This window comes from Pantherophis guttatus, chromosome 2, assembly GCF_059756535.1.
Source record: "Pantherophis guttatus breed Tessera chromosome 2, ASM5975653v1, whole genome shotgun sequence".
Taxonomy (NCBI): Eukaryota; Metazoa; Chordata; class Lepidosauria; order Squamata; family Colubridae; genus Pantherophis; species Pantherophis guttatus.
The window spans coordinates 228,501,628-228,516,657 of record NC_142064.1 but is presented as its reverse complement, the minus strand read 5'-3'; the positions used below and the strand labels follow the sequence as shown (position 1 = coordinate 228,516,657).

Genomic DNA, 15,030 nt, shown 5'->3' with positions numbered 1-15,030 from the left:
AGGGCAGATCTTACCCTAAAGGTAAGACGTTCTAAAGGCCGGGTGCTGCAGCAGAGAAGGCCCTTCTTCTGGATCCTGATAGTTGGAATTCTTTGACCAATGAGATCCAAAGTAGGCCTTCCCTGCTGGCCCAAGTAAAATGGGCTTGTCCTAGCAGGATGACCTATACCATTAAGGGCTTTAAAGGTCATAACCCAGACCTAAATGATCATATGCACAAATTTTATTTCGAGCATTCCAGAGGACAAAGTTCTTTGCTATCAATGGACTCCTCTGTTCTGCCCAAGTACAGACTCTTACCTTTACGGATTTCTTCCCGAATCTGGGACTCCATCTCTTCCATCTGCAGCAGAGTTTTTTGCCAATAACGCTCTGCTCGTCGGCTTTTGGTGCAAAACACAAACAGCGCTGGAAAACAGAATGGGAAAAAGTGACCCCAAAGCCAAAATAACAACTGAATGTTTTGTATTAAATTAGCACTGGATTTATGATTATTTGTTAACAAAAAGTACACATAATATAATCTACTATTCCAGAAGCTGCTGCTATAATAGCTTTCCAATCAATTGGAAAGACAAACAATTATCAGAGCTGGGTTGGAGATTTAGTCCATTGAGTTGTGTATCAAAAGATGTTTCCAGAGGATTAGGAAGTTCAATTGTTCTTCCTACAGAAGACACCAGTTGTGATATTTTAGAAAATACCAAACACCAGAGGAATATACCTGTATTTAGATGTCAATATGTATTAAATATTAGCTGAATATTAGTTAAGTATTAGCTGAAATAAGGCTAAACTGTTCCCTGGAAGTACTAGTAGTGAAACTAGACTTTAAACATTCTGGACATATACTTTAGTGTGAAAGCAGGAATAATAAATAATAAATTCTCTTTAATTGGACAAATTAAAGACAACTGAAAACAGGGCTGTCAGAAGAGCAGGTGGCTAGAAACTGTCGCTGATGACACAAGCAATAACTTATAGCAAGCAATTACTGATAGGCCATCCTGGAGAAACTATGTCTGATGGATCAAAAAGTTTCAGAAAAGACTGAATGACAACACCCATTGTCAAATGTATCACCCATTTAATTTAACCCATTTAATTTACATAATAAACTACTGAACTATGAAGTACATGGATAATCCATGCATCTGCAAATATTAAATGTGCCATTTATTTAATATTATTTTGTTATTATTTAGATCTTCAAATGCCATAAAATAAAATATTAAAATAAAATCAAAAGCTACAATTTTAATAAAATAAATGAAAGTCAGGGTTTTTTTTTGCAAACCCCCCCAAACCCTAAAAGACTTGGAAGAGAAGATGTTTGCTTAACACCAGATGACCCCTCATTGAATCCCAAATGAGTATCTTAATTTACATAATAAACAACTGAACTATGAAGTACATGGATAATCCATGCATCTGCAAATATTAAAATGTATCATTTATTTATTATTTTGTTATTATTTATATCTCCAAATGCCATAAAATAAAATATTAAAATAAAATCAAAAGCTACAATTTTAATAAAATAAATGAAAGTCAGGGGGTTTTTTTGCAACCCCCCCCCAAACTCTAAAAAGACTTGGAAGATAAGTAGGTGTTTGCTTAACACCAGATGACCTCTCATTGAATCCCGAATGAGTATCTCTTGCAAGAGCACTCCAAACTAGTCACCAGGACTGAAAAGTTCTGTCTCTGTTATTCACTAACAAATCAGATAATAAGAAGCTAAGAGAAGTTTTGGGAAGCAGTTCAAAATATGAAGAAGTATAGATGAAAATAGGTGTTTTTCCCAAGAACTTTCCCCCAAGCTTGAAGGGACTTAAAAAAATTGTACTATGGATTTGAAATGGATCTAAAAACAACAGAAAATCTTGTATCAATTAAGAGGTATCTTATTGCGTGCAATCGCATTTATTTTATTAAATCTCTGCACAGTCACAATGCCAAACTATAAAGGTAAAGGTAAAGGTTCCCCTCGCACATATGTGCTAGTCGTTCCCGACTCTAGGGGGCGGTGCACATCCGTTTCAAAGTCAAAGAACCTGCGCTGTCCGAAGACGTCTCCGTGATCATGTGGCCGGCATGACTAAATGCCAAAGGCACACAGAATGCTGTTACCTTCCCACCAAAGATGGTCCCTATTTTTCTAATTGCATTTTTTACGTGCTTTCGAACTTCTAGGTTGGCAGAAGCTGGCACAAGTAATAGGAGCTCACCCCATTATGCGGCACTAGGGATTTGAACTGCTGAACTGCCGACCTTCTGATCGACAAGCTCAGCATCTTAGCTACTGAGCCACCACGTCCCTTTCGTGCCAAACTATACCTTAACACAAAAGTATGCAACTTATTTACTTTATCATCCTGAACCAATATCTCCAACTGGTCTAGTAAGGACCTTTGTGAAGGATCCCATCAGTTGTATTTCAATGCCATCTGAAACCATACATGCTTCCTAGTTTAGCACTACCAGCATAAATTTAAATGCTACTTCTTCCTTTCTTCTCTTAGAATGAGAGTGGAAGCTTCTGCTACCATTTTCAACTATTTATGACTGGTCTTTCCAAACCAAGGCTAATAGTTAGGTCTGGTATACTGAAACAAGCACTAGTTGCAAATAAGAATTAAGGATAAGAAAATATAAAGTATATTGAAGAAAATATAAGATTAAATATATGCTTCCTTGAGTCAAGTTTGACTCCTGGTTACTATATGTTTACACCAAGGGTGAAATGCTCTGAAGTCTGCTACTGGTTTGCTTCACGTACGCATGCACGCTTTGTGCACATGCACACTGCAGGCGCTAAGAAGCCTTTTCTGAGTCTGCAAAGGTAAGTAGAACAGCGAGGGGGGGGGGAAACAGCTGTGCCGCGCAATTTAGATTCACTAGAAAGCAGGATTTCCTGCTTTCTAGCGAATATAAATTGCGCGGCACAGCTGATTGTCGCACAGCTGATGGTCGAAACTTTTTTTTTTTTTTTACTTTTTAAAGCATTTTTTTACTACTGGTTCCAGTGATCTGGTAGTAAAAAAATGCTTAAAAAGTTTTTTAAAAAGAGTTTCAACGATCAGCTGTGCAACAATCAGCTGTGCTGCGTGATCGTCAGAACTTTTTTTTACTTTTTTAAACCATTTTTTTTTACTACCGGTTCGGGCAAACTGGTAGTATTTTGGGAGAACTGGCCCGAATCAGTAGCATTTCACTCCTGGTTTACACACGTGTTGTTCACATGCATCATTCTAGAATACACTGTTTTCTTCTGAGATATTTTTCAATCTTGCTAGTGCACTTGAAATTTCCTAGTGAATGTTAAAGACAATTTCTCATTCAAGCATTAAAAAAAAATATCAGTGTATGACAGTGGAAGCTAATGTTTACTGTCACCTCCTTGCAATCAGAACAGAGCGGGGAAAAGCAGCTTACATGAATCTATTGCTTATACTCTTTAAGTTACATGTAAATTGATCTAATGACTGTGAACATCTGATAAAACCTCTCAGAACCTATCTTTGTATTAATTCTGGCACAATATTAACTATTTTGGCACAGAAAAATATTAACATTATAATCAGGCTCATTAATATGTATCCTGCAGCAAAACTTGGCAGAATTTAACAGCACATTGCAATATGCAAGACAAATTTATGCCCAGAATGGATGACTAAAAACAATGAAATGAGAAAGTTAAATATAATTTTAATTAGCGGATTATTATTTAGTAAAAATACAATAAAAATAAATTGTATTTATATTTGCTTAACAAATTTCTATAAGTTTTATGAATAGCTTTGGCTTGTGGGGCAGAAAAGCAAGTTATAAACTGAATAAACAAAGATAATATTAATTGTATATAATTAAAACAACTAGAAATCATAATTGTAAAATAACTATCTTATTAAGTATATGCATGGATTTTATATAAGGATTTATTGAAAACCAATCTGATCCGCTTAATAGATTTAAATCTTTGTAATGTAGTATATCTTGGTAGCTTTGTACCAAGAAATAAAAACTTTCTTTTGCAACCTTGCAATATATAGTATATACTTTCAAGTCAGTTGGATGTAGGAAACAGTATACAGGCAGTTCTCGATCTATGACCATTTGGTCAGCAATAGTTATGAAAAGTTATATAATAGTTATGATAGCACTGAATAAACGGTGGTTATAATCAGTCCTTGGAGTTCTGGCTGTCCAGCCCACTTGTTGTCATGTGATTGTGATCTGAGTGCTTGGCAACCTGTTTGTACTTATGATCGATTGCCAACTGCCCCAGGATCACCTGATTGATATTTACAATCTTTTCTGTTGGTTTCCCTAAAAAGTCTGGGTAGCTTTGAGTGCTAGTCATACACTCTCAGCTCAGAAAGAGGCAAGCGCAAACCACTTCCATGGCCAAGAAAACTGCAGGGACGTATCTGTACAGTCACCACTGATTCAGAGTCACAAAATAAATAATTTTTTAAAAAAATGATAAAAAGCATAAATTAACAAATGATATGGAAGAAAAGCAGATGCCACTCTTAAAATAAAAGAAAGGGGGAAAATATAGCAGATCTGAATAAAGGAGATATGATCTCAAGAAGTGGACTTAAATGAATAGATATGACAAAGTATATTGTACGAAGGTAATTTTAAATATGAATTAAAGGGATAAAATTTATGTCAGAAAGTATAAATTGATGTGATTTAGGTTGTGCTTGCACATTAAAAGTAGGAATCTCTAGGTTGATGATAGGTATATGTTATGCTTCACAGAATGGCAGTGTTGGAAGAACCAAAGATAATTTAGGGAAAAGCAGAGTTTGTTTGTTTGTTTGTTCATTAATTCATTCTTTCATTCAATTTATATCTGTCCATCGCATTCTGGAGGCAATTCTAGACAGTTTACAATCATTAAAAACAATGAAAAATTAAAGCAATAAATATTAACATTAATTTAGTTATGTTTTGAATGTGCTTAAAAGAGCATAAAAGATCTCTGTTTTTCCATAACTTATAAATGGCAAAAAAATAATAATAATGATATATATCTAAAAGCATGATTGATTTGGTGCTAAAAAGATAATGAGATGTTCTGATTGAAGGAAAGGCCATTTTGGAAGTGTTAAGGTAGATCATAGGAAGAAAAATATTGAGGAAAAAGAAAGTTAAAAACAAGAATGAAATAATAGAGAGAAAATACATATCCTGTTTGAAAAAGAATTATAAAATAGATTAATCTCCTAACAAAATGAACAAAAAGTGGACCCAAGGAAAGATGGTGTGGATATTGCTTGGATGAGTGAAAAGTTCTCTGTTACAGAATGCACTGAAAACTGCAACTGCACTGATAGAAAATTTGGAAAAGGATGTCTGGTCAAATGATAACAGACTAAGTAGCTGTGGAGAACAATAAATACATATAAAGAATGTATATATACAGGAACAATGCTGCAAAAATGAGCATGTTAGAAAAACTTTATACAATGGCCAGGCTGAGAAAAGTATAATGCCAACGAATGTTAAAAAGCGTAAGGAACGATAAGGTTATAGAGAAAGAAAAAATGCAATGATTCTGACATGAATAAAAATTGTTTTGCAAATGGTGAAAAGGCTAAACAAGGAGCCCCCAGCAGAATGGATGATATTAAGAATTAAAAGTGAGAATTAAACATTAGTGAGCCAAGGAACATTTTAGACATTTTATCCGAATGATAATGATATGTTAATGAATGGAATTAATGAAACACTAAAATCCCATAAAAAATGGATGAAAATGAAATCATATATGCTATGAGAATGTTTAAAAAAAGTAATGCTGAGGGTATAAATTCAAGCCATATAATAGAATCCCGATTAAGATAGCATGCAGATAGCCAACATTTGGGAAGTGTGAAAACTAGATTTTTGCATTTAGCAGAAATGTATGAATGGCTGTTTATTGTATGTTTGTTGGCCTAGAGAAAGCATCTGATAAAGCAAAGAAACTTAATTGATAATGACTTTTTCTGCAATTATAGAGTTAAAGCTTGGTTGTTGAATACAATAAGAGTGATAGGTGATAGAAATAATGCATATATCAAAATAAATGAATTTGTGTACCTAGAAATGTTTCCTAAAGATGGGGAAATGGTTGAAGAAATATTAAGATGTACAAATTACACTACAAAAGTGATAGGTAATATGTGATTATCTTTGAGAAATGAATATTTGTTGAAAGAAGTAAAAATGGTTGTGTATCAGATTGTGGCTCTATTCACCTTGTTATATGGAAATTAGAATTGGATATGTCAGGAGGAACATAAAAGTTGAATTATAACCAGAATAAGGTACTTAGGCAACATGTGTGGTAAAATGAGAAGAGTCAAGAATGAATGGGTGTTGAATGAATGTGGAATGAATAAACAGTGAGAGATGAATGTTAAGATAGCATGTTGCTAGGAAGAGAAAGAAGACTGTATTGGGAAATAAAGTATATGAAAGAAGAATGAATGGATAAAAAATAAAGTGGGAGACTGAGAAAAAGGGTAGGTGGATTAGGCAATATACTCAAAAAGAAAATACAGAGAAGCTTAAAAAACCAAAAGGCCTGTAAGAAGTGATATATGGACAGGGTAGAACCAAAGATGGTTTGCAAGGATAGAAATATATGGAGTGATATAATTCATTTTTCATGTTTCTTGGCAAGGTATGACGTTCCATTTCCACAATAAATATTATTATATTGAAATATCGGTATTTAATTTAAATTTGTACAGGAGTAGACAGCTAATATTCTACATGCTGTTCACAAGATTATTTTCTGCATGTTCCAGAGGCACCAAATAATTGTCAAATCTTAATAATTTAATTTCCTGCCACTTTAAATGATGAAATGACACAGTTATGGTGTATTTAGAGTCTGGACGTATCAGTCGAGAAAAAGGGAAAAACAAGAGACTTCCATACTGAAATGGAGAAGAAATCTACAAAGTTGAGTTCTGCTCACATGTACGATGCGCATGTGCACCAGCACATGTGCACGCTGCTTTGCCTTCTAAGGTCAACATCTTTTAAAAATCCTTAAATCCCAAAATAATTACTGAAAAAGTGGTCATCCCATAAATGTTGCCCACCCAATCTCCTATTAAGGTAAGTACATTATTTTATTGATATTAACAATTTCAGTGTGTTGAAAATACATGCTTAACACACTTGGAGTCAGTATGGTTTCTTACCTACAATAGAGAACAGGAGTAAGATGCTACAGATGACTATTGAAACTGTGATAGCTGTTTCACTTCCTCCAAGATGCAACATAGCAATTGTTTGATTGAATTTCCCAACTTGGATCTAAGAAAGAACAGAGAGAAGCTATCGCCCGGTTATTTAATGAAAAGAAAGAAGAAATAAAGAAATCACATTATAAGGGAAAGATGCTTGACACGAATGCCTGAACTTAGCAAAGTACATAGTTTCTAATTTTGCAATAATCACAATAATGTAACTTAATAGCAAGGCTTATTTTGATTAGCATTTCCAGATCTGACAACTGTTATCACAGGCCTGTGTATATGTACAAAGAATAATGAGCTTGGGGATAACGGATCCTCAGGCAGATTGGCAAAAAAATGGAAACAGCTGCACAGAGGTTACATGATAATACTATTAGGATATAAAGTAAAAGAGTAAAGTTAATATTCCTGATCAGCAAAGAATCCTTGTAGAAAGTATGTCAACTTCTTTAGGGTTTTTTTTTTCCTGTTCTGTTTATTTTTAAAAGTATAGGTACCTTTTCAGGAACTGTTTGTATCCCAAATATGAATATATCTATAAAGTAACTTACATGCTTTCAGCAAGTTTTAGTTTACTTTGAAGTTTATCCACTGCATTTCCAAAGATGCTTTTTCAGGAGGCAACTGGACTTCCTTGTTTTTCCTTCTGAAGACGTTTCGCTTCTCATCCAAGAAGCTTCTTCAGCTCTGACAGGATAATGGGGAATGGAAGGATCCCCACTATCCTGACAGAGCTGAAGAAGCTTGTTGGATGAGAAGCGAAACGTCTTCAAAAGAAAAAAACAAGAAAGTTCAGTTGCCTCCTGAAAAAAGCACCTTTGGGACAACCATGACCTGGATGACTGAGAATCTCTACAGACTTATTACATTTCCAAATTAAAATAATAACCATTATTACTACAAATGATTTTTAATTTCTTATTTAATTTGTTCGTTATAACACTCCCCTGTAATAGACCTTGGATGGTTTACAAAATCTAATACAAAGTTACAACAATTAAAAATGTAAGCAAAACAAGACATCCTGTATTACAACAGCTAGTATAAAACACACATATCCCTATTAACCTCTGGCTTTGGATCAAAGAAATGTTTTAAGGGCTTTTTAGAACCCCATGAGAATGGGTGCCCTCCATATATTTGGGGAGATGGGCAGGGGTGGAGACAGAGAAGAGATGCTTCCTTGCCTTCCCAGAAAACAGGGTTTAATTGAGGGGATCTCAAGCATACTCACTCTGCCCAAATGTCCTGGGAAGACTGAAACAATGGGAGAGTGGTGGTCCCTCAGATAGCCAGGCTCTAGGCCATGATGAGTTTTAAAGATAACAAATGATAACAAGCAGCACCTTGGAACTGCACCGGAAGACCATCTGTAGCCAATGCTGCCTCCATAGAAGTGCTGACACATGGGCATGACAAGGATTATCTTCATTACTGCTCAAGTCATTTGGAACCATTTTTAGTGTCTGGATGGTCTTCAAGCCCCAGGTAGAGTTCATTAAAACAGTTCAGATGTGAGGTGACCAGGATGTGGATGACCATCTGAAGAGCCTCCTGATCAAGGAAGAGGCACAACTGGCACAAAAGATGTACCTGTACAAAGATCGCCCTGGTCACAGCTGTTCTTTGAGGAGCAGGAGGAGCAGGAGGGAAATGTAACCCTATTCAAGACAAATGATGGGAATGTCATGAACGGAGTGTTCTGACCCAGCCTTCGCAGAACCAAGAAACAAACTCCTTGCAAAGAAAAATCCCTCTTTATTTACACCTTGTGAATTAACTGCATTCACCCACAAAGTCCAGGCAAGAGTCCTGCAAGGAGTTAACCGAAGCAGTAGGCCTTATCAGCTTGTTACAACAATTGCAAGGCCATGAGCTCCCAGCCAAAAGGCTGCAAGTTAAGTCAGTTCAAATAAACAAACCTCAGTTCTGCCAAGGCAGTCTTTGTCGCATGAAACACAATGAGAAAAATCTCCAGAAATGTGAATGGTTGTCTGCTACGACCACTACTCCCCTTTCCTCCTATTTATTCCCGAGCCAGGGAGGGCCCATTCAGCATTGTCGTTTGTTTTGCTTCTCGAGTTGACTCCTTGTCCTCCATTGTTCACCTCTCCTATCGGCTCTTGCACATATGCACATCTGGAACAGGCCCCAGCTGTTCCTCCTCCTCACTCAACTCTGACTCCAAAGGCAGCTGCCTCTCCAGTGGCTGGCTCTATCTCTGTGTCCGATGCTGAGCATCCATCAGAGCCTTCCCTAGGCTCCAGAATGGCCCAAGTTCTTCTCCAACCTCCTCATCATCCGAGTCTGCTGCTAGCTCTGTTGGTGGCTGGTGGGCCACAACACCGGGAGACCAAACAACTATAACTACTTTGGTCAGGATTGAGTTAAAGTCTCTTCTTTCCCATTCAGACCCAAACAGCCACCAGATGCTGATTCAGTTCCTAAATAGCTTCACTTGCACTTGTTAAACTGGATATCATCAATATGCTGATGATACCAACTGACAGAGAACTTCATCTAGTGGAGTGTTGTAAATGTTAATCAGGAGAAGAGAGAGTGTTAAACCTTGAGTAACCCCACCAGTGAGGGCCTGTGGGTGCTATCTCTCCCCTCAACACTAATTAGAACCACCTGATGAAAAAGTAGATGAAGCACTGTAACACAATGCCTCCCAACCCCCACCATTGGGCCAGAAAGTCCATGCTATATTGAACAATACTGTATCTCTATCATTCTTCAGGCAGTTTTGATCAAAGATATCTTTTGGTCGATGATATTATGTTGGTAAAATGGAAATGAAATTAAAGAGAAAGAAATGAAATAATTTACACCTACTGATCTGGGAATCTGGTAGTCAAACAGCAGTAGAGGTATGAGAAATAGGTGACTAGGAAATTACATGTAATAATTTCCAGTATAGTCATTTCCAGCAAGCATCATGATTCAGCTCAAGGCAGGAACGGACCCATGTAATAGGCTTATAAGAAAATCCAAGAACTCAGAATAAATAGAATGTGTTGAAGAAAGCTGAAAGCCGGTGCCAACAGAATTTCAGCAAGCGCAGTTAATAATTAGTTATAAAGCCAAAATTCTAAAAATGTTTAGTTTTTTCAGCTCATACTACTTAATGGACTACTGATACTCTCTTTGTTTCCATATGTCTTTTGTGCTTCTAATGTCCAGGTATGCTTTTATCTGGTTTCCCACTCATAGAGTGAGAAGTACAGTAACTCACTGTTGGCTACTTCAGCATATCAAGAAGTCTAACTCATGTCCAGAGAAAGATTCAGGTGAAGAAACTGATTTATTCACATATCTTAAATGCTGGGCAAACATGGTTTTAGCCTTCAGATTTTGAAGACAAAAATCAATATGTATTATAGCGATTAAATAAAATGAACTTTCCATATTCTCCTTTAATTAGATAAGGAAAACATGTAGCTTTATTCATAGCTTTTAAAAACTGGCAGAACATTCCAGCCTATTACAATACAGGGAATACGGCAGCCAACAAAAACAGAATCTTGGCAGTTTTCACGTTTTATTTTTTTAAAAAAACTCCTCCACTGGTAGAGTTTTGATTGTAAGATGAATGGAGAGTATAAAAAAGAAGTAGAAGCAAGAAGGGGAAAAAACTGAAATAGTAATTGGAGAGCATTTATAAGCAATATTATAGCTGTGAACGCTAAAATTATTTGGACCTTGCATTGCATGCCCCTAAGCATAGTGCCTCAGTGCTATTCTTTAAAGCAGTCCCTCTTTCCAGGACTCTATTTGGATTGTGTTAATTTCAAAAAGATGACTCTTTAAAGCAGTTGCACACTTTTTCAGACTCATGGAGAAGGGTGAAAAAAAATACAGTCATTTAAGTGAACAGCAGAGAGGTGTTCTACAGACAAAAGATCTAAAACATTGGCACAGTGATACAGCACTAGAATATACCGTATTTTATATCAGTTCAAAGTAAAAAAAAAACCTAAGGGTTGGACCATGTTTTATTATAGCAATAGCAATAGCACTTAGACTTATATATCGCTTCACAGTGCTTTACAGCCCGCTCTAAGTGGTTTTACAGTGTCAGCCTATTGCCCCCAACAATCAGCATATTGCCCCCAACAATCTGGATCCTCATTTTACTGACCTCGGAAGGATGGAAAGCTGAGTCAACCTTGAACGGGTGAGATTAGAACTATCAAATTGCAGTTAGCCAGCAGTACTGCAGTACTGCAGTTAGCACTGTATTCTAACCACAGTATTCTAATCACTGTGCCACTGTGGCTCACAGAAGGGATTACCCTTTCCTTCTGGCTACTATTCTACCATAAATCCTTTGCAATTGTGATTTGTTCCCAAAGATATTACTGACAACAACAACAAAAAACAAATCAGAGGTAAATAACAGCTGGGACAAGGGGAAGATTTTGAGTAGATAATATATTGCAGAGGAATGGGTAACATTTCCAAGCAATGGGTAACACTTCCAAGCAATGGATAAGTCTGATTTGGACTGAAACTCAAATGACTGCTTATTCTCATCTGTAGTTGCAAGTACTAGGTGTAACTTTTAAAAGTAGGCTTAATATCCAACAGAAATGGAGAATCCAAGGCTTCCAGTTATTGTTGCGTCACAATCCCACCGTTCCTTATTATTACTATGATGGCTGGCCTTTCTAATTCAGCAATAATAGCTTCCATCTTGTTTATGGAAGGAAGCTAAATGGATTTGTAGAAAGGACAGCTTTTAAGCAGAAACTTGACATGGACATCTAAGAAAAGCGTTCCAAGCATTGAAAAAAATAAATGAGAAAGAAGAAAAGAGGCAATGATGACCTTGGAAGGAATGACACAGACTTTGTACTAGATGTCAATGAAAGCCTGTAAAGGAGAAGAGAAGGAACATCAGGTCACCTAAATATTATAGAATCAGGGCTCAGCAATGCAACTTAGCTGTGGCTTCAGATCTTCAGTAGTATTGATTCTGAGATTTCCTCTTCCAAAAATTAATACAGGTAGACCTCAACTTACAACAGTTCATTTAATGTCTGTTCACAGTTACAACGGCACTGAAAAATGTGACATGGCAGTTTTTCACAGTTACAATCTTTGCAGGATCCCCATGATCATCTGATCAAAATTCAGATGCTTGGCAACTGGTTCATATTTATGACTGTTGCTGTGTCCCAAGGTCATGTGTGCACCTTTTGCAACCTTCTGACAAGCAAAGTCAATGGGGAAGCCAGATTTACCTAACAACCAGGTTACTAACATATCAACTGCAGTGATTCACTTAACAACTGTAGCAAGCAAAGTCGTAAAATGGGGCAAAACTCACTTAACAAATGTCTCACTTAACAATAAAAATTTTGAGCTCAATTCTGGTCTTAAGTCAAGGATCATCTGTACTGTACTGTAACTGCATTTCTCTCTCCCCCCTCTCCCTTCCCCTCTCCCTACCTAGCCACCCACCTACCACCTACCCAATCAGTTTGAGATGAAGAATACATTTTCTAAAACTTGTCATCCTTGTTGTTAGACAAGGCTTATAATATAGATGCCAAATGTTTGAAAAATCACCCATATTTCACCCATACACAGCTGATGTGATATGACTAGTCTGGCGTTGGATAAATTGCTAACACGGCATAGACTATTGAACAAATTGTACATGGAATTACATGTACAGTATGCTGCTCATGCAGTCACAAATCTCATCTCCCTCGTTATGATTAACATCTGATTTTATTAGCAAAATATCAGGAAATTCACAGTGCTAATATTTGTTGGTTTTGCTTTGGCAATGGAATTCAGTATATAAAGACCCCACAAATGAAAAACTTTTCTCAAATGCATTGGCTTAGTTTTCATCTTATGTTTATAAAATGTTGCACTTCACAGGATGATTTTATCCTTACTCGTCCCTCTCTTTTTATCTCTTTCAATGAAAACATTTTTTTCTGCCAATTTAATATGAATACATTTACTGAAAAAGGGGACAACTGGTATTTGCTGTGAGCAAATAGTAAAAGCTATACCATATACTATTAGGCCTTGGAGATAAATCTCTGTCTGTCACCCCTAAGAAGCCAATGTATGAACAGTATGAAAAGTAAGATATACAGAACAACTAAGTGACATAGCCCAGAAATACTCATAAAATCACAAAGTCAATCACATATTGAAGAAAGCTTGTAGAAGAAAAAGAAATGTACAGCATGAGAGAGCAGTGCCCAGAATCCAGACTTTCTGAGAGGGGTACAGGGGACAATATGCTGACTCTGTAAACTGCTTAGAGAGGGCTGTAAAACACTGTGAAGCGGTATATAAATCTAAGTGCTATTGCTATTTAGATGATAACTGCTGGTAAGTAAAGCATTGGCTATTGAAAATATATTGTACATTATGTTAGATGTATTCTTGGAAGCCTTAATTTTGAAATGCACTTGACAGGCTCTGGCTCCATTGTTTTTACTAGGGTACAATTCAAGCTTTCCCTCACCCATCTTAAGCCAAACAAATATTAATTACTTTTTCAAAGCCTTGTAACCCTATTGGTAGAGGCTTCTCAGAATTGTAATGGAAATAGAAGGGGTAAATCTGATCAGGAACTGTTGCCATCAACTGTTGCCATCTGTTATTGAGTTAAAGGTCTGACCAAGTTCCTAATCCCAAAATTAATATCACAGCCAGTCCTGAAAATTCTTGAAAGTACTTCTTACTAAGAGCAACTGTGTATGGACTAGAAGACTTCCAAGATCCTTTACAACTCTGTTATTCTTAAGTGTGTGTGTGTATGTGTATGTGTTCAGAGAAGGAACAAAATGTGACACTACTGAGGGTTACCACATAGATTATACAATTATTAATGGTAGCCAGGACTTACAATTCATCATTAAATTATTGCCACTTGGAATAAACCACATTCTATGATTTTTAATTATTCCACCCCATTATTTATTTTGGATAGAACCAGTCACTTTGATAAAATCTTTCTGGTCTTTCATTGGAATCTTTTCGTTAAAAATGGCACACGAAGATACTTCTTTTTCTCTCTCTTCCTTTTCTGTTTGAATTACTGTACTTACGTCTCCCTCTCTTCTCACCCCTTGTGAATGTTTGGTAACACTTAAGCATTATATTTTAAAGAGGCAAAGAGAAACTTAGGGAGTTTAAATCTGAATCACATGGCTTTCCATTCCGGGTAATATGAACAGAAAGGATAGGGAGCAGATTTAATCTTCATCCCAGTGATATCCCTGAGTATGTCTCCTTTGGTTTCTTCCATATGTGGGAACTGTTGTTATTTACGGACATGGGGGATAGAGGGCAATATTGTATAGAAGTTAAATCTACATCACTATTCTCAACTGCAGCCCACCTGTGTTCCTTCTAATTATTTACTTATTACCATAGAAACTCTGGAGTAAATCAAGAATTTTAGGTGCCAGAATACATCCCCCAAATAGGGTTTGGCTTATTCACAAATGGGCTTATTTATGGGTACATACAATAGGTATTTCTTTCAGCTTTTCAAAAGTACACCAACATTTAAGATACATTTAAATCAATTTAATTTAATTTAATTTAATTTATGTGGCCCTTTTTAATAAGATGTTCAAATATGGGGGAAAAGTTATGGGTATTGTCTGCTCCATATTCACTGCAGGAATCGAAATGAAAGCAACCCTGATAGATGGCTGTCGAAACTCTGCCTGAATAATCCACTGAAGCAGAGTCCATAATCTCTCTAATAGCCATT

The 15,030-nt window shown here is 36.4% G+C and overlaps 1 protein-coding gene across 1 annotated transcript in view; it reads right to left on the bottom strand.

Moving 5' to 3' along the window:
- The window catches only part of PLXND1 (plexin D1), a 179,103-nt gene that overhangs the window by 53,582 nt on the left and 110,491 nt on the right, over positions 1 to 15,030 (bottom strand). The window contains exons 20-21 of the mRNA XM_034431590.3: positions 7,215 to 7,329; positions 301 to 408 (exon numbers count right to left, since the gene is read on the bottom strand). Coding sequence (XP_034287481.2) covers positions 301 to 408; positions 7,215 to 7,329 — 223 coding nt within the window. The remainder of the gene's footprint in view (positions 1 to 300; positions 409 to 7,214; positions 7,330 to 15,030) is intronic.